Source organism: Lepisosteus platostomus, chromosome 21 (assembly GCF_059453375.1).
Source record: "Lepisosteus platostomus isolate fLepPlt1 chromosome 21, fLepPlt1.hap1, whole genome shotgun sequence".
NCBI classification, from domain to species: domain Eukaryota; kingdom Metazoa; phylum Chordata; class Actinopteri; order Semionotiformes; family Lepisosteidae; genus Lepisosteus; species Lepisosteus platostomus.
This window is the reverse complement of record NC_142631.1, coordinates 16,378,397-16,398,942: the sequence shown is the minus strand read 5'-3', so window position 1 is coordinate 16,398,942 and position 20,546 is coordinate 16,378,397. Positions and strand designations below refer to the sequence as shown.

General features: G+C 37.1%; 1 protein-coding gene across 7 annotated transcripts in view; it reads right to left on the bottom strand.

Annotated features, from left to right (window-relative positions):
* Positions 1 to 20,546, bottom strand: part of dennd1a (DENN/MADD domain containing 1A) — a 265,653-nt gene that overhangs the window by 118,298 nt on the left and 126,809 nt on the right. For all 7 annotated transcript variants that reach the window (XM_088615121.1, XM_088615126.1, XM_088615123.1 and 4 more), the window contains exons 9-11: positions 19,313 to 19,423; positions 11,916 to 12,016; positions 3,220 to 3,265 (exon numbers count right to left, since the gene is read on the bottom strand). In XM_088615121.1, the coding sequence (XP_088471247.1) occupies positions 3,220 to 3,265; positions 11,916 to 12,016; positions 19,313 to 19,423 (258 nt within the window). The remainder of the gene's footprint in view (positions 1 to 3,219; positions 3,266 to 11,915; positions 12,017 to 19,312; positions 19,424 to 20,546) is intronic.

Sequence of the window (20,546 nt, the reverse complement as noted above, 5' to 3'; positions counted from 1 at the left end):
ATTGAAGGCACTGTGTGGAAAGTGAGTCTAGATTGTTAATTCCCAAGTCAAAAGAGCCAGAGCTCACGTACCAAAATGACATGTGTATCACTAAACTGCCACATAGCCCGGTGGAAGGCTTTATGCATTGAAGAGACAAAGGAAAAGGTTTTCACAACTGGGCAAAGCAGAAACATCGCAGAAGGTACCTTCAGGGCTTTCAGGCCTAATGGTGGGGCAATATTCTCACCGCACTGTGTGTTTAGGTTTATGATTTGGCTGGGACAGCTTTCGAAGCACGGGCTAATTAAGATTTTCGTGTGAAGCAATTTTGATGGCGTGAAGCGTGTTGGTATCTTACATCTGAATTTTAGAAATGTCACCTCAAGGAGTCTTTTTCTTAGCACAGTCCTCTGAGCATACAGTATACAATTTGGCAGACTATGAAGAGGAGGAATCAAGTGCAGAGCACGGTCACAGATACAGTAAAACAAGCGGCAAGTATAAAAAGAAATTATTAAGTGTGGATTTTGCTTGCATGTGCCTAACTACAGTATATTGGGTATACAGTATTAACATACAGTAGGCTATACTTACATACAGCATCTTGGCTAGTTTTTAATAAAGAGATCAAGTAAAAGAAGATGTCCCAGTGAATAAATGAATTAACAGTGAAATGTGTGGAAACGTGTTGCATCATCTTAGTTCCAGTGGATCTTTACAATGAAGCACATGCTAGTCAATCTCTCAATCAATCAATACCAATACAGGTTTCAGCTGTCAGCCAGAAGGCATGCTGTTGAAGTGCACAACTGTCACTTTAGTGAAAAATGCTGATACAAACAGGAGCAAAATAGCCATCTTTATATTTATCACTTTTACATTAGACCTTATTTACATGTGGAGGAGCAAGTAATAGGTTTATGCCATCCATGCTGAAAAGAGAAGAAAGGAAATGCAATGTTGTGTTTTCGTTCTTCTCTTTTCAATATGGAATAAACCTATTACTTGTTCCTTTGCAGCCTACGCATGCTGACACAGCTCCCCACCTGAATTATTTACATGTGTTTTGTTCATGACTACTACTACTAAAAGAGTGTTCACCAAAATAATTTTCAGATATAGATATAGTATTGTGGACATAAACATACATGTACTGTATTATTATTATTATTATTATTATTATTATTATTTGTACTATGAAATCCTCACCTTGATTTCAAATATATGTATATAAATAAGCAACAAGACAACACAAAGACTTTTCTGAATGAAGAAGAAGAATGGCAAATAATTGACCATTTTTGGTATTTCACTGACATTATGCAATTAACTCCATTGTGACCAAATAGGCATGTAATTTAGAGGTCACTCAAGACTAAAATCTAAGCACTCCTCAGTCATCAAGAACCCGATTTCTCTTAATTAAGTAGATCATTTGCTTGATTCATCATTAACTTACAGGTTTTGCCAATCTAAAAACAGGTGACCTAAAAGACTTATACTGTATGTGTAATACTGGTGAATGGAAAACAATTTTACATTTCATGTTTGCTGGATGCTACTTATGTTCAAAACTATATTCAGGTCTCTCCCACCAGCACCAGGTCTCTCCCTCTGAAAAATCTTGGGGACACAAAGTTGAAATAGAGATTCGAAGCCTTTTCATAACAAAACAGAAAAATGCAATCATGTCTCACAGGACACAAAAAAAACTTTCAAGTAAGAGCAGATGTCTGAATGCAGTAATTTCACACTACACAAAAAAATAAGGCACGGTTAACTGATTTTCAAAATTCCTTTGTAATTTAAAAAGTCTTTCAAGCTTGTACTTGTAGTGAGGTTTTAAACCTAGGGATGAAACAAATACAAAACTCTACTACACTACTCTGAAATGCGTACTGATAAAATCTTTCCTCGAGTGCTCTGCTAGTGCCACCAAATACTGACACAAGAAGGATTCATAGAGGACAGAAAACAATCTCCGTTAACCTATGTTTCTCCTATGTTATGGAGAAATGACAACTCATCCTTCCGTTATTCATAACTCTGTTAAAGATGGAGGTGGCGAAATTGAACTTTACCCTTTACCCAGAAGGCACAGGGAATAAGCAGGCACTACACGCTAGTCGGGAGAGCACACAACACAGGGCCAATGTAGGGATGCCACTTAACACAGCCGGCAAGATTTTGGAACGTGGAAGGAAAATGAGTACCAAAAGAAAGCCGATGCAGACATCTGCGAGAACATTCAAACTCCACACAGTAAGTGTCCATGTCTGGAACTGAACCTGGGGTCTAAGAGCTGTGAGCCAGCTGTACTTTTTTGCTTCCAATTAAATGGCAAGCACATAATCTTCTGTGCTTAACTATTCATCTGTCTGCAGTATTTGCGCTCAACCTGATATACATCCTGTACAAAAGCTGACTGACTCTAAAATCCCACTAAGCAATTTTACAATCCGGAGATGGTGCATGTATAAGAACATAAAATCCAGCAGAAAGCTGAAGTCATCATTTCACTGCGCCTACTTTCTTTCATAAATTGCTTGTAGTATGTTTTTTATTTCCTAAATGACTCTTTAGTTTTCCATTAAGAAAAAAACAGAAATGTGTTTTCAGAATTCAGGGTACTGCTAAGGCTTTCTCATTTCTTCTTCCTAATGAACACACCGCTAAAGAAAGTTAATATCGACATAGTCCGGAGAATTTGAACACGATTTATGGTATAGTAGGATCCTTGGAATTTTACCAGACTGTAACAAACACACAATAGTAGAGATCAGTTCCAAAAAGTGACTAAATGTTTGATTAGCTGAGAGAAATTACTTCCCAAACATGGATAATTAATAAGAGGAATAGAAAGAATAATAGATTTTTTTTCATATTCATACTGTATTTGAAAATACTTCGGCCTCAATAACTATCAACACCTATTAAAAACCTTTTTCGTATCACTCCCTGTTTAATAAACAAAACAGTGAACATAGGCTGCCAAGGGAAAGGAGAAAAATAATCGTAAGTAAAAGCTTAAAAAAAGATTTAGAAGTAAAATGTCTTTCTATTTATTTTTAGGAGACATTTGACAATTTTTACTTGAAGTCAAGGAGCATTCAATCTCTGGGAAAACGTATGTGTAATTCAAGCAACATTTTCAGATACTGCAACAGTAGCAATTTATGCCTGTGTTTTCCAAGAATATACAATAATGTAATGTTAATAAGAGTCAAACAAACTTACCTCCATTAAACTAGAATGCACTCCGATGAGGTAGGGCATAGGGGCACTGTAAAAAACAAACATTCAAATTACCTCACAGTCTTGTGGAATAAAAATGCTGATGTTTAATCATGCTGATATTAAACATTGTTGAAAAATCAATGGTCTGTAAGGAATTAAAGGCACACATTCACAATTAACCTAAAAGACTTCCTGACATTTTTCAACAATGGTCAAAACATGTGGAATAATGCAAGCTCTGAAGGTTATGTTAAACTTCATTATATTTGAAACATAAATTAGGATGCCAATAACTTTGTCCAAACCTATAAAAAATCACTTTTTTATATAAAACAATTAACAAAAAGTGAACCTAGCAATCAATGAACAACCACAAAATACTCTTCCTTTGTGCAAATACCCACATATAATATTACTTTTGAGCTGAGAATCTGTTTGCATTTTACAATGCAAAACAATATGGAGCTACACAATCAAAATATTTTGTCCAGAACACACTTAAAATGCATTTTTTTTCAGCAGTTAATGATCTTCATTGGCAGAATGTCAGTTGCAGAAAGATTCATATTCCCTTACATTGCCAATAAGGTGTCAGAGTTTTTCAAATTACAAGGTACATAGCTACAAAATGCAAGAGAACTGTGACAAACATATTTCACAATGAGACTGAAAAATGTTAATGCAAAAAAAAACTGTACCCCCTTGTCTCCCCTATATTGTTACAAATCAGAATTCAAACAAAAAGGACAACATTTTGAACATTTAACAACTGTAGTTTTAGATGACCATATCTAGTTTTGGGGGCGTGTTAAAGAAATTACTTGACATTTTGTAGTTAGAGCTGTCTCTGGGGTCTTTCCACAGCAAATAGGGTGCTTTACAAGTACCCATACTACATTTGCTTATTAATATCCTTCAATGGGAACACGTGCTAAGACAGAAGTACAGTATATGCGTATGTCCAAATCATAAGTTCAAAAATGTTTAACCAGATGGCAAATTTGGACTGAGTGCTAAACTTACAAACAGGATATCTATGCAGACTGAGAGATATATTTTTAAAAGTGCTTTCTCCTGTTTCTAAGTGTAGACGTATATAGATAGACAAAATACAAAACCACGTTCTGGCAGAATAACAGAAATAATGACAGCCAACAGTATAAAGAGGACAACATAAAATGACAGTAAGTATTCAACATGGTAAAAAAAACAAACAAACAAACAAACCAAATCCGTTTTCCACAAAGCCTGTCTGTATCTTTTTACACTCAAATGCGTTTGTATCCCTTCACTGCAATAATGAGACTCAAGTCACATGTCTGTGCGCGAGTGTCTTTTTGTTTAGTGGCACTGCAGTCAGTCAAATCGAACTTCAGCTGCCATCTGCAATGTCAGGCATATCTCGAGATAGAAAACTGGAAGCTAAGTGTAAGATGTATTTTAGAGTTCCATATTATGCAAAACATTTCTGACAGATAAGTTACAAAATACAATCATTATTCACTAATATAAGAAAAAACTGTGGGAAATTTCTACGGATACATCAAAACCCTAACAAAATATTGGTTTGTAACCGGTGTTCTATTTTGAGTTGTTCAATAAAATCAATCGATCGATAGAAAATTGCATAGAAAAGAATGTTTCCACTGATTAATATACCTTACGGGCTTTTACAGGACCAAAATATGACACTGTATTTCTGAATTCTAGAACAATGGCAGACAATTTTATGATGCACAGCATTTCAGGAAAAAAAAAATTCAGGTATCTACAATCGACATTTTATCTGAATGACCGCAAATGTGCTGCAATAAGTGTTCAGGAACAGATTTGGGCTTCAAAACTGTGGATGGTCTAACCTATAAAGCAAAGGAATAACTAAATGTGCAAAATCAGTCGCAGTCTATTATGCAAAGGTTTAAGGATTTAATTCTAAACGGAAAGGGTGACAAAGGTGTTGTTGTGCTCTGAATCACCATGCAAGTCCTTTATTCCACTGCTGGAGGACAGAGTTCTACCATCAGTCCATCCACAGATCAGATCCCACTTCATTACATCAAACCTCTTAATTTCACCCACCCATTATCCTACATTATCTTGGTCTTCCCTCCTTCCTTATGCACCACTTCTGAATTGTCTTTGGCCAGCGCTGAAGCTTTCAAAACTGATGAACAGCGTATTCCATTGTAAAAATTAACAATGGAGAATGATTCTGACTTTTCTACACAGATGGGGACGCAACCACATTGAAACATTTTCAGTGCGTGCTACAGTATATTTTAAATTTTCCTCCTCTTTCCAGCGACTCCAAAATGCTGCTATCTTTAGAGAAAAAACAGATGACAAGGCTGTTGCTATGCACCTGATAACCCTTGGGTAAATACGATACACGTGAACACCTCTGCCCAAGCCTTCTGACCTCGTACAGCCGACTGCAAAGGTATATGGCACAGATACAGAAAAATGGCTGTTTTAATGAGTCTAAAATAATGATTTAGAGATGTGTTCTGTGGTGATATGAGTAAGAAGGACTACATTATGTTAATATTTATACCATTTTGAAATATGAAATACTCTAGGCTATTTATCTGACATGTAAATCTCCGTTTTGCAAAGGAATGAAAGTAGTTGTAATTAGAAAATGAACGGAACATGTATATCCATACTTACTGGATAGATTTTGTAACACTACCTTGTACTATTATTATCACTACTATTAAAAACACTTGAATGCATATTTAGAGAGGTAAAAGCACTGTTGTATTCAAGCCTATCCAAGATTTTCTCTATCTCATGAAGATGACCAAGATCTCCCTTTAGAAAAGCTCCTTTTTATCAATTGCAGTGATGGGATTTTTTCGGTTTTGACATGTTTATATATTGGTTCTGTGGTAGATCAAAGACACTGATAAAATATACCAAACACCAGACATTTGTTGATTTTCCAATACTTTGATTTTCATGTACAGTGTTTTTATTTGCTTAGGAAATCAACCCTGCAGAAGCAACGGGCTGTTCTATACAATTTCCACAGTTCTCTGTAAAAATCGTGAAAATAGGATATACGTCAGTTTGTGAAAGAAACACTGTATAAAAGAGGCTGCTGTTGGTTTCAAAACTCATTTGTTGCGGTTTACACACCTCTTACTACATATATTATATATCCCAGGCACAAATGATTCATTTTTTTTCTGCGAACAACCTTCCCTTCGTGGCTATTGTTTTTTTTTTAAGATCACATTATGAAAATAAGGCCGTTCAGGGTTTAAGAATGCAGGGCCAAAGTACCCTTTTCATACCGAAGGCACTGAAAATAGTTTTCTGAAATGAGATGTAGCGGGGAACATGTCTCTGTCAGAACTGCCTTCCTTAGGAATGTTCATATATCAGACAGAGTGGCCCAGCCTCCTTCAGGTCACACTGAAATGAGCATGTTTCTAATTAAGTAGCTTCAGAACACGACAGCTTCAATGTCAGAAGAGCCAAGTCTTGGCCACTGCAGGAAGTCGAAAGAGTGCAAAAACGTCTCATCTACTGAGGGCCTAGAAACTATAATGAAAGGAAGCAGGGAGACTGCTGGATTCTGTAAATCCCAGTAATTTGTTAATGTGTTGAAATAAAAAAAGGAAAAAAAAACTGTCATCGAGCACATACGCAGAATTTGGATCCACAGAACTTAATTAACAGCACTGCAACCTCTTTTCAATCTTCTGAAACCAACAGAAGAAAGGTTTAATTAAAATACCACAATACATGTCTTTTTTCCACAGGAATTGTAACACACAGCAAAATATTCTTTCAAAAGGAGGGGAAAAAACAAGGACATGGGGTTGATTTGTAAGTTTTATAATAAACCACAAAGTGATAGCTATTAATGCTCTGCTCTATGTTTAGCCAAAAGGTCAGAAATTCTGAAGACTACACTGTCAAACACGTCAAACACAAAACTCTTAACTCTAATTAAAAAATATTTATCTTATTCCCCCTCTTCATTATCACCATCATTTCAGAAGATGATCTTACCAAGGATGAGTTAAACTTTACAACAAATACATATGTATGCTTTTAGGTACAATGCACTGGGATATGACAAACAGATATATCAGTTTTCTTGACTACCTTTTCGCAAATGAGTAATATCTTAAAGGATATATCTCCTATAAATATAATATAAATATCTTATCCAGTACTGCTCACCTGAATAATAGCACTATCATAGTTTGACTTTATGACTGTAGTAAACTTGGATCAAAGCAAAATACTGGCTATAGAGGACACATTATTGAACAAGAAAGTTCTGCACTGAATAAAGCATGAAGGTTTGCCAGTCTGTAGCTACGGACTGCAGATGTGTCTCTTAAGGTTTTCCTTTTTTTCCATTGATTTGTTCTCAATCCAAAAGGCTGCCAGTGAAAAAAACTATCAAAATGGACACCAGTTTGTACTGAAACTAAAATCTCACCTCATTTTAAGCCAGAAGTGCCAACAGTGTTACTCTGTTTTTAGGAGGTCATAAAAACATGAGGAAAGTAAAATCCATGCAAAAGTTTGGTTAGATACCTAAACGGCACAATGCATTTTTTCCAAAACACATAATTAAATTAGAAAACATGCTATGCCTTCCAGCTCTATCACAAACCGTACACAGACAAGCCTTAATGCTGCACAGTATTGTTGCACAGCCGATATCATCGTATGAATGATTTAGGTTTGGGGCAAAACAAGAAATAATTAGCAGCTTACCCCTTCCTCCCTCCCTCATATACTCTTAATTAACACCAGACCACTCAGAAAGCCTGGAGATAAAATCTGCTATTTGGACAAAATGACCAAAAACATATTGTTTCATTTATATAAACACGTGCAAATCGCTGCCAGTCATTTCATAAATATACTGATGACACATAAATTGATGGAAAAGTCATCCATTCAGAAAATTACAATGTGTGATTATCAGTCTAATTAAAGTACATGATGACCCCATTAATTGGCTGCTGTATTTTCAGTTTTTCCTATTTTACTAATTAGTTTATCTTTGGTAATTACAGGTTTCATAATAAGACTTTTTAACCTATTAGCCAGCCCACACAGTGAGCTCTATTTGTTGTACAGGCTTCTGTAAAGAGAACGGCAAAAACATTTCTGAATTAAATCTCCGAAAAGGATTTTGCCAAGGTGCACACTTTGTCTGCACCTGCTCTCTCAACAGCAGGTTCCGAACAGAAACCCTTCTTAACACAACTTTTGTGCCACAGCCAGAGAAAATATAATCTTCATTCCCGACGCGAAAAACCTCTTGCGGTCCACTCATGAGTCTTGAAGGCTCCAGCCTGCGTTGCACCTGAAGTGAATCTGGCAGCAATGGCCTTCATGTGTTAATTACACATGCAAAGCCTATTATACAAAGAAAAGGCACCTGCTGGCAGCGAAAATGAATAGAATCTGCCCTTCCTCTGCAGTGAGTAAATTGAAGGCTCATTTGGATTGGAGATAATAGTTTTCAGATTGCATTTTCATGTATCCCCGAGATGGGGATGTACTTAACATTTAAATCATCCACAGGGGAACAAACCTCCTTCAAATTTAAATGTTTCAGGCTCCTGGCACTTCACTTAAAACTCTGGTTATCCCTGCTGGCTCCCTTACATTTGTCGTCAGAGCTTGTTAGTAAAAGATATGGAAGGGTATAGGGAATACAGAACAATAATCAAATTATGAGCTCTGAATTCATTTCCAAAGCAGAACTCACAACTCCCACCCCCACCAGCCGAACTGGAAATAATATTTTCCCATTTTTTCCCCGAAATGCTATTTTTTTGACATGCTAATCTTCATAATGCACAGTATATATTCCAAGTCATACATCCCTGTGCTCATACAAATACATCTGAAATTCATTCTGCAACAAAAAAGGATCAATCTGTTCTAAAGTAATGAAAATGACTAAATAAAAGTGTTAAATGAGGAAAGCGTTTGAAGGTAAGATTTCTTTGTTACCACATTTTGTAGGCAATCTTAGAGACCATAACACCGATTGATTGTATTGTACTGATTGTATACTGAAACCTAGTTCATTAAATGAAAACTCTTGTGTAATAATGACCTTAATTGTGTAACAGAATCATTTACACCACCTTACCCTAACCTAACAAACAAAAAATGCATTTAAAATATAACACATTCTAAAATTGTATAGGTTATTTTCTCTATCTGGGCTCAACTTGGAGCTGAGGGTATTTGATGTGGCCCCTAACAAAAACTCATAATTACAGGCAATGGCATACAAATTTCTTAAATGCCTGAACGTATAACTAAAATCTGATGAAAACCTCCTTTTTATTGAAAACATGTACAGTACTTTCATGATACGCTACGTATAAGTGATACATAATCTTATTTCCAGGTTGCAGATTGAGCAAAGAAACGACTGATCAATATAACTACAAGTTTGCATTAAACGGATGCTGTGTAATTAAAAGGGACTGCAAAACTGAAAGTTCTAGTCAACACAGCTAGTCACAGGTGTTCAATAATTAGAAGCACATTGGCAAATAAGGATAGTAATACAGGATCTGTAAACTGTGGCACTGAAAGAAAGATATTGGTCTCAGTTGCATATTATTATCTCCCAGGCATTTCTTACAATGAAATGCCAGTATCCTAAAATACTGGGTCTGTCTCTGTTTGAAGTTGATTGAAAAAAGCATGCACAATGGAGTTCAGGAGGAAGATGAGATCATAATCTGGCACATGCTCGCCTAAAGTATGTACATAAATCTCGCACCCAGGTCGTCCCTTCGCGTATCTCTCTCCCATCTCCCCCACCTGCCTACCTAGACCCTTGCACAGACCCTTGGCTCAATCCTTGCAATAGTGAAGGGGGCAGGGGGTTTGTCCGGCCTGTCCTCATGGCTAGACAGTCACTCTCTCAGCTAGGTGACTCACGTCAAGTACTCTCTAAATATTTCGCATGCATTAGGATCTAATGGAACAATTGATATTCGGATTGGAGTAAAATGTGCTCATACAGCTGTTTTGTAGACAGATAAAACATGAGTAAAACAGTCTTTATCAACTTGATAAAGACATTTAAATGAAGTCAAATGAAAGACACTACATTATAATAGCCCAGGAAAGTCAGTGTCAGATTTGAAATACAAAGGCAGATTTTAGCCGCCTTAAATACACAATTTACTGAAAAAGTAAAACACAGGAAGTGCAGTGCATTGTCAACAAAAGAGATATATTATACAGCATATAAATTACAAACACTGCTAAGATCATATTTCAATTCTCTTATCATCAACTGTTTTTTTAGTTACAACTTGAAAACTCTGTTTTCTTGCATTTAGAGTGGCATGTCCATGTTTAAAATAAAAATACCAGAAGCTCACATACATTATGCAAACCTAATAGTTTGATGTTGTTTTTTATGGTTAAAGCCGCTTAGTTCATCATTGCAGAACTGTTTCAGCACAAAGCAAAGAAATGCCACAGCACACACACAACTCAGTGGAATAAAGGTTAATCTTTTATCAGAGAGATTTTGAAATGTGATGGACAGTGTCGTAGATAATCGTGATAGAGGGATTAGTGAAAATGGCACTGAACCTAATGGGAGTTAAGAAAATAAACACCTAAATCTGAGCAGCAACTCTCTAATAGAAGTTCTATGCTGAAACATTTCAGATGCATAACCCATCTTCACTTCATCCAATTCAGGGTCAAGGGGGAGCTGGAGTCTATCCCAGCAAGCAACAGACACAAGGCAGGATACGCCCTGGATGAGACACCAGTCCATCACAGACACACACGCTCACTCCAGGGCCAATTTTCCCAGAAGCTCATGAACCTACCAGCTTGTCTTTGGACTGTGGGGGGAAACAGGAGCCCACACAAACACCGGGGGGCCAAACAAACCCCACACAGACAGCACCCTAGGTCCAGAGATGAACCCAGCACCCCAGCACTGTGAGGCAGCAATGCTGGCCATTGTGCCACCACATTGGCGATAGCAAAGGATTCAAGAGATTTCATGTAGATTCAGAAGCCATTTATGTGAAATAATTTTAACAACTTTTAGCAGTGGTATCTGCCTAACTTGCCCTATAAGTGATGGATTTTGTTGTTAATAAAAATAATAATAATAATAATAATAATAATAATAATAATAATAATAATAATAATAAAAACAACTTTATTTTCTATAGTGCCTTTAAAGGTGGCTTCTCAAAGTACTTTAATCTATTGGTCTATACTGGAAAGCACTTCAGTTAAGATCTAATGTGAATGCAAGACAGTATATGAAGCTGAATCGTCTGAAGTAGACATTCCTGGGATGGCTTGGGACCAGCAATATCTTCAGGTCAAGTACTGTTTTAATGCAGAGGTTTGGGTTCTTCAAGGTGGTACTGTACTTTCCAGTTCCAAGGGGTGCAACATGCGAGACTGCTTCCCTAAAATGTTGCGTGAATGGATTCAAATGTAAGTTGCTCTGGATAAAACAAGCATCGGCCAAATGACAGCTCCACCCATCGTTAATTTATATGCACCACCAACGTTTTTTTTTATACCGACTAGTAATGACATATAGTATGACCATCGGCATCCATGAAAGGAGAGAATCTGAGAAGAAAAAACAACAACTTTGTTTTGGGTTATCTATTATCTGTCAAACTATAAGAAGATGTACTCACCCGCAGTAGTCTATCAAGTGTTGAGGCAGAACGGGAATGTAAACATGTTGCCAGTACATAGGGTATAACATTGCTGCTGACCCATGGACGCAGGCAGTTAACTGTAACAGATGATAAACACGATACACCAGTGTGAGAATGCACCTGGAAGACTATTCCTATCAATATACTGTACTATGGTAAGAACACAGACATTAACACTCATCTAGAATTATATTTGAGATTTTGACAGCCCATTCAAAATACAGTGTTTTTAATTACAGCACTCACAAGGTAAAACTGTGACACCAACATGTACCGAAAAGGTAAACTCATGCCTGTTGTTTCTCATAGAAGCCCATTTTCATCACTGTACATCTCAAAGCACAGACTGGAGTGCTTTCCTGTACAGAGGCAGATCTGGTCTCACACAACCAGTGGTCACACTCTATATTTTGCTGCGAGCTCTCATAATTACAACTTTTATCATTGTGCTATGTCTATATTGGTGTTGTTTTTTCAATCCTGCAACCATTTTAAATTTGGTGCACATACAGTACTCATGACCTATACTGCTGCTGCACTGTGTGATTTACTGTACTAGACTGTAATAGTGTATCTTGCAGTTTATTACACCACTCTAAGCTTATACCGCCATAATTACCGATTTATAACACAGACGGGTTGATATTTGATGCTATTGTAGCATGAACTTGAAGAAACCATTGTTGTGGGCATTTCCAAATGAATGAATAGCTGCATGCACTGTATACAGACATTCATGGGGGAGCAGGAGCCTGTCCCAGCAAGCGGCTGGGTGCTGGATAGGATGCCAGTCTATCGCTTTGATCAAAAGTACCATGTCAGAATAAACACAGTGAATATGAAAATCCTGCAGTCACCTTTCAAGGAATTGACTATTAACCTAATTAGAAATTGGCACCTACAGTAGGTAAGAACCTAAAGGCTACATGTCACTCACAGGGAAGCCACACCAGGGCCAATTTTTCCCAGAACCCAATCAACCCACCATTATGTCTTTGGACTGTGGAAGGAAACCCATGTGAACACAGGTAGAACATGCAAACTCCACACAGAGGGACAAGGAGATGTTGTTAAGAACTATATCATGATTAAACGATGTTCAGAAAGCATACAAAGTAGCTGTAAAATATTCAGGACAATGGATTGTTTCCCCAATTGTGAATTTTCAAACTTAATAGCTTATCATGGGACTTATTTTAGATTGTCGAAAATGTTTTTAATAGTTCAATGTGTTTAACAGTGGTTGACTGAGACAAAGAACAATGAAGGTAATTTTTACAGCTGCTTCTCAAAGGTTAGTTGACCTAACATTTGCTGATCAAATTTTGAGCTTTTTTTTTTCAGAAACTACTCCACCAACCTCCCTCCAATTACTGTAACTCTGATCTCCTGTCTCTATATGAATCCAAGCTGCATCACTAAAGCTGTAGTAGCCTCAGTCTTGGAAAATGAATCTGACCCAACAAATATCAAAAGGCTAATAAAGGAGATAGAGATCAGCCAAAACATGGCACAACAGAACAAGGGCAAGGATGGGATGGTGGTGTAGTTGTGAAGACCGCTGCCAGCTCTTGGGTCCTGGGTTTGAGTCTAGCCTTTGTGGAGTTTGCACGTTCTCCTCAAGAATGTATTTGGTTTTGCTGGGCACTCTGCTGATTAGGTTACATGGTTTCCCTGCATTGTGATGGACTATGGTCCAGCCTCACTGTTGTTTCCAGAAAAGGCTATGGGTTGCTGTCAACACTACCGGAAATGTGGTTGTGAAATAAATATGGGAAAGCACACGTCACAGTTTCACATTTAGGCTTATGAGTTAAAAGGGAAGCAAGAACGAGTGGCATTAATGGTAAAATGAAATGTAACGTTTCATAACTTGGTCAATAATAGAAGTTTAAAGCAGATTTCAACATGCCCATTGGTAACAAATATTAAGTGCAGCATCTTAAGTAACAAACTTTTCTCTACAGAAAACAATGTTACTCAAATGAATAAGTTTCCTTCTAAAACACACTAATGAAGTAGGGCTACCAGAACAGTGCACATGTCTAAGCTAAATCTTATTTATATGGAAAATAATACAGAAATCTTTCTCTTCTCAAGACGCTGATTTTTTCATTAAGAGAAAGTAACAAGGTTAGAATGTGGTTGATATTTGACTATCAGTTCTTTTGTAACCTAACAGGGTAGTATCTATTAAGTACTGGGCTCAAGGCAGAAGTGAAGAGTTATGTTAACACCTTCTGCTGGGAATGGAAATAGCACTCTTCTTGGAGACCTTGTCCGATTATCACTCTCTGCTCTGAAACCAAGCTGTTTATAATGAGACAACCTGACGAGTAACTGTCACAGCCACAGGAGGCCTGCAGGTTGAAAATGAGATCAGCTACAGTGTTGAAGCATCATACAGCTCCTGTCAAAGAATCTCTATAAAATACAGCTGTTGACTAGGTCACACAAGGTTGTGTACTGCAAAACTTGCTCTGGGGAACTTTAGAGTGATATACCGTGATGCATGCACAACCCAGTGTAACACACAGCTAATGTTTTTTTTTAATTCTAACACATTTTACAAGAGAAGGATTTATTTTTAATTGCACTGTTCACAAAGATAGCAACTTAGGACAACTGTCACCCATACAAAAAATCAGGGAGTCCTCTCAGACTCAGATGCAATCTTCAATCTGAAGAAAACTTTTTTCAAAAGGATTTTTCAAGACGAACATCATTTTCGAACTTTCCATACTTTGCCCTAGAATTCCTATGACAATCTCTGTTGAGCAACTACGCAGTGGAAAGATGAATATATTATGCCCAGTGTATTAAGAAACAAATACAGCACACACAAAGGAATAAATAACCGAATTCAGCAGTTGCATATCCAGACTTAGCAACATAAACACTGTTCTCAAGTTGAAACTATTTTTATTGCCAAGCACAATAAGTGTTCCCCCTTAAAAAGAAATATTGCAAAGGCAGCATATGCCTGGAAAGACATTTCTAACTCATGTGAACCGATACGGGGGCACATTTTCACAGGGATGTGAGATTTTGGACCAAGTAATGTACTGTAGTCATGTTATGGGAGGTGATAGCCCTCTTTCAAGAAACAATTGGGTGACACTTCCAGGTCAACTGACAACTAAACATCAGAGGAGCTACAGCAGACAGGCTGAATGGCCTCTCATTTAGAAACATCCTTATTTTCTGAAAGAAGCTTTCAAACTAATGCATAATTCTCATTATACAGGTATTTATATTTCACCATGTTCAATTTGCACACAACGTGCATAATAATGAAGGCTGAGGCACACATAATCTTTCAACAACTCTAGTTAGAGCGCAGGAGAAAAAGAGGACAGATCCTGAGAAATGCAGGAATGATGCTGTAAGCTGTAGGCACACAAGATTTAAGATGACTCTAATTGAGTCATCACACGTGCATTCACCACCATGAAAAGGAAGCCAACAATGTAACACATTAAGCCAACCAGACAAGTCTTTGTCAATGTGCGCTTCCAACTGATCCATTAACTTTTCCTTCCAAAATACCATTTTTAGAATGAGGTGACGAGTTTCTATCTACATTTTTGCCATTTTTTAAAGCATTTATCCTGGTCTCCGTAGAACCTAAAAACCATCATGAGACAAACAACTCTGGCCAGACACATTGCTGGAATGTGCAGAATCTGACAGAGCGCATTTTCTGGCCACAAACCAACGTGCCTTATGCACAGCTTCTGATTTCCAATACTTTTCCTTGACTTTTAAGGCTTTCATTTTAGAGTTCTGTTGATATCCATTTATGACATTCTACAACTGAGAATATGCAAGTATGGAATTTGGTTTAATTAGTTGGTGTGTGTGTGTATATTAACCAAATAGCCCTGTCAAAATGGGAAAGTCTTAATGTTCAACCTCAAAATACAATCTACAGTATCTGTGATACTGCAAATCCATAAATGGCATCAATGTCACTAGTATCAAGTTTCACAGTTGCAACTCCATTTGAGAGCTGGAACATTAGAGGGAATGGCTTAAAACACAACTTCACACGACATCTCACAGTCTTGCATGACCACATTTACTCTTTCTCTCTTTTCAGGCCAAAACACTCACCTTAAGATTGGAGAGAAATATTAATTCACTGCGGCAACACCACTCACGACTGTCAGGTAGCAAATTTCAGCATAAATTGCATTTGCCCCCAATACCTTTATATCACATACTGCACCATACAAAACATTACCGGAAAAAGAGCACAGGTTGTCAGATAAACTTAGGTGTCTAAAGCAAAGGATATAAACATTATTCTAGTAAATAAGTAAAAAATACATTTGCAAGTCTGTGCAGCAAACATAAGAATACAATGGGCAGGAAAGCACGAAATGGAAAGGAGTTTCCACTGCTTTCATGAAAGTAAAAAAAAAATCCAGTACTCTACATAGACATCAGAAAACAGAAAATGTCCTTAATGAGCATGTTTCACAGGTGTTTATTAATTTGTCCCAGGCTAAAGAGAGTCACGGAGTGGATGAAGCAAAACACACCCAGGCTGTCTACACATGCTTCCTGTGCTCATCTGGTATTGCTCACTGTTTACCGGATATTTCTGATGTAATTTAATGTAACGTTTAAGTAATAGTTGCAGTTGCTTTGTATCATTAATTTGCTCTGCCAGGTACTACAGTACATCTACACAATCTGCTGGCAATATACAGTAGCTAACAGACTACCTGCGCCGATTCTTACCTACCCAAATATATTGAATAAAACTGGGACTAGGCTCACTAATGTATTCAAAAGAAACCTTTAAAAGGGCAGCCAACAGCCTAACAGCTACTTGAAAAAAAAAACTTTAAAATGTTCAGCACAGATTTGGACAAAATGGAGTGTGTGGCAAATGGAGAATCATTAGTCTTTAATCTGTTACAGAACAGCACATGAGAGCTAAATTAAACAGATCTAGGCAGGAAATATGCAGACAGTGTTCTGGTACAACAAAAATATAATGATTATCTGTATGGGGAAAAAGCTTTTTAATTAAATTAAATTGTTTTAATATTATGAGACTTAACATTTCACTGTGCAACAGCTGTGCTGAATAATATGAGAATCGTAAATGCTGCTAAACAACTGGGATAATACACTGCAGCACAGTCACAAGCCACCAACAAGTGGAGTTATACTACTGGCTGAGGAAAATGAGAGACTCTTTGCCTTTTCAGATAAAAATAGTAATTCTCCCTTTTCTTGAGGATGGTGGTTCGTGAGCAACATATTATGATTGAATTCCCAGATTTTTAAAAAATGTTACACTGATGACAGAGTCCATTTACTGAGCTTTAACACTCTAATAATCAAGCAGGTCATGAATGACGACAATACTGACAAAACTGGAAAGAGTAAGACTTTCTGTAAAGAGTAAAACATTCTGTGCTCCATCAAACATGTACAACTTAATGTGGATAAAGTTATTTTTCCTATATTTGTGCAAACTGAAGTCCATAAAACAATAATCCTGTGCTACTTATAAAACATTAGTGTAATGTCTGTCAAACATCAGTACATTTCCTTTTTATAAAACGAGATAACAGAAACAGCATGAAGCTGGCAAATCTTAAAACTATTGCTTGAAACACTGAAAAGTCTTACCAACAAAGATGGGTAAATTAGACCACATCTTTAGAAACCCATAAAGCCGACATCAGAGTTTCTAGAACACTTCAGAAGTAAAATTGACAGTTTTTAAAATATCCTAAAGCACACCATTCCACTTACATTTATACCACAAAAAAAGAAAACCCAATCAATACACATTACCAGGTTAAAAGAAGCTAGGAAAAAATCTTTTTGTTTAGCTCGGCACATCCCAATAATATTGACATTAAAATCTTTTATGTGATAGAGCAGACTTGAAGAAACCCATTCATAATATTGATGCAGAGTCTTTTTTGAAAGACCGGTAGCACTTTGTGCCCTGAGCTTTAATCTCCTGGGTGCTTGATGGAACTTAAGTAACGTCTCACAGCTCTGTGTGCCAAGAAGGTAACAACAGTTTGCAAGAGCTATAAAAGGTTTTTTTTTTTTGTGTGTGTGAACTTGAGGAGGTCAACATAAAATGAGAGCAAAAACTACGTGTTCACATACAGGTAGCCCTCCATCAAAGTGTAATTAGATTAAAAGAATTGTGAGAACAAAAATGCAAAGCAAATATTAACAATACATTATATTGATCCAGCACACCTCAAAATACAGAAAAAGCATTAATGTAACACACGTACTTTCTGACAAAGCTAATACACATTTTCCCAATATTGCTTTAGCAACCCTGAAGTATCACAAAACAATGTGACAATAAACAGACCACATACATTATAAATAATTTCTCAGTCATTCAATAGAACTGGTGTCTAACTGAAAACTCCACAATTAGGATGAAAACTAACAATACAGAGGACTGGATAGACCATAGCTGTGTTTTAGAATACGCATGTGCACTCTATTTGAGTATCATGGTTTACATAAACTGATAGGTTTCATAATATTACAAGTCGAATCCGGTCTCTTCTCTTTAGGCAGACAGTTTTGGAATACAGCGTGGCACCCTTCTAAATTATCTAGGAGAATACTGGAAATAATCAAGCATCATTTTTTGAAAAGCAGCTAAAGAAACAAAATATCAATTGAAAGAGTAACATGGCCCTGTGTTTGTTCCTTCAGTATCTAAAAGGTGTTGGAGAGGTAGACTAGTTTGATGCTCACTACAAGTTTCAGAAATGTCCTTTCCTTCTGTACAATTTCATATCAAGATGGAAAAAGAGACTCTCATAAGGCATCCGTTCCAAAGACTTTACCCATCCAAGCCACCACCAGCTTGTAGTGTAATGGATGAACACTAGCTCTTTAAGACAAACAGTATTATTTTAAGTATATTGACTACAAACTCTTTTAGAACAAGCACAGCATGCCTGATTTTGGTGAAAAGACTTTCATCCTGGCTGGTGATTATATATACACAAAATGGTTCGTTTAAAATTGGCACCCTGCTGATTTTTTTCCTTTCCATTTCTATAGAAGTTTCAGCTGTGAGATACATTGCTGCATTAAAGCTTAGAACGCGTGGACTTTTTACACCAAGGCAAGATTTCCATACATAAAGGATGCACATAACATTAGTACAAATTTAACACAGATGAACCTTCAATTAGGAGATTTTTCTTTAGCACAAGTATAGTATATGTGCTCTAGAGCAAAAGGTCAACAGTTCATATCCTCTATTACCACTATGACCATTGCAACACTGGGCACCATTTTTTAAGAATATCTCATACAAAGAGTGATGGTAAAGTTCAGAGAATGAAAGCTCTACTTACAGTGCTTAGTTTGCTACAGCAGATGATGATTCGGCGTTCATAAAGCATACTAGCATATAGGTGAAGCATGTTATTGACATCTACTGCTACAAAATATTCAGTTAAGTTTCTCTGTAAAAAGAAGAAAAAAATGAAATTAGTTGGGAATGGTACTGGAGAACAAGAGTTCAGGTAAAATGTGCCCATTTAGACAAAGGAGACAAATGTAAAAACTTTCAGCAGTCCGTCCTTTGTTGACCTTTCTATTGTAGGTAAGACAACCCCCACTCTATCTGAGGGTGCCCACAGAAAAAACTCTTAGTGTTTTCCGAAATATTTTCAAATTTATTCTCAAAACTGCATGTGAAGAGTTATTTAAGGAGATGCTAATAAGCATGCCACAATTCTTACACAACGTAAGTTCAGAATAGGTTATAGGAAATAGGAGAATACGAAATAATTGAAGTCTGAATTAACCTTGGCTCATGGCTTCCCTCCTCAGTACAGAATAGAGCTGGCCATCTCTCCATGAGGAGCACCGACTCTGGCCACTGTGCAGAGTAATTGCCCCATTAAGCTGAACTCATGCGACTGTCACCCCGATGAATACTGGGCCGTTTTAACCATTGGCGAAGGTAGCCCGAGGGTAGGGCTGACCAATCCTAGAGCTGGAGGGACAGTATGTCTCTTCACAGCAACAGCAACTGAAGAGCTTGAACACCTAAACTGTTCCAATGAATCCAATGATGAGCTGATGTTGGTTGTTAAGTACTGTACTGTTTTCACTAGTACAATAGAATCATTATCACATACAGTGCAAGGGAGTTCCAAATAATACATATGAACAACTTATATTTTGCTTCTTGGTTTATTCACATAATGTATTCCTATACTAATTCAAGTTTCCAAGAAGGTTGTTGCAGGTGTAGTGATATCTGAAAGAGAATCATCCTAGATGCCTTAATGGAGCAAATTTCGTCAGAAGAAAAGAGACAGGACCAATTAACCAATTAACATCAGTCAAAGTCTAATGAATACAAAATCAAAATGTCATTTTAAAAATGTAACTTAGCACAAGAAACCACATCTTTCCAGTTCCAGCAAGTGACAGGTATCATTGTGGTAGTTCCGTGAAAGCACAATTCATTTTCAGATTGTCATCCTGGATTCTGCAGTCAGCAAACTGGTGGAGGATTCCAGAGGGTCAAGCTTCGTTATCAGCGGACAGCCTAGGTCCAGGCCAAAAAGCACCAGA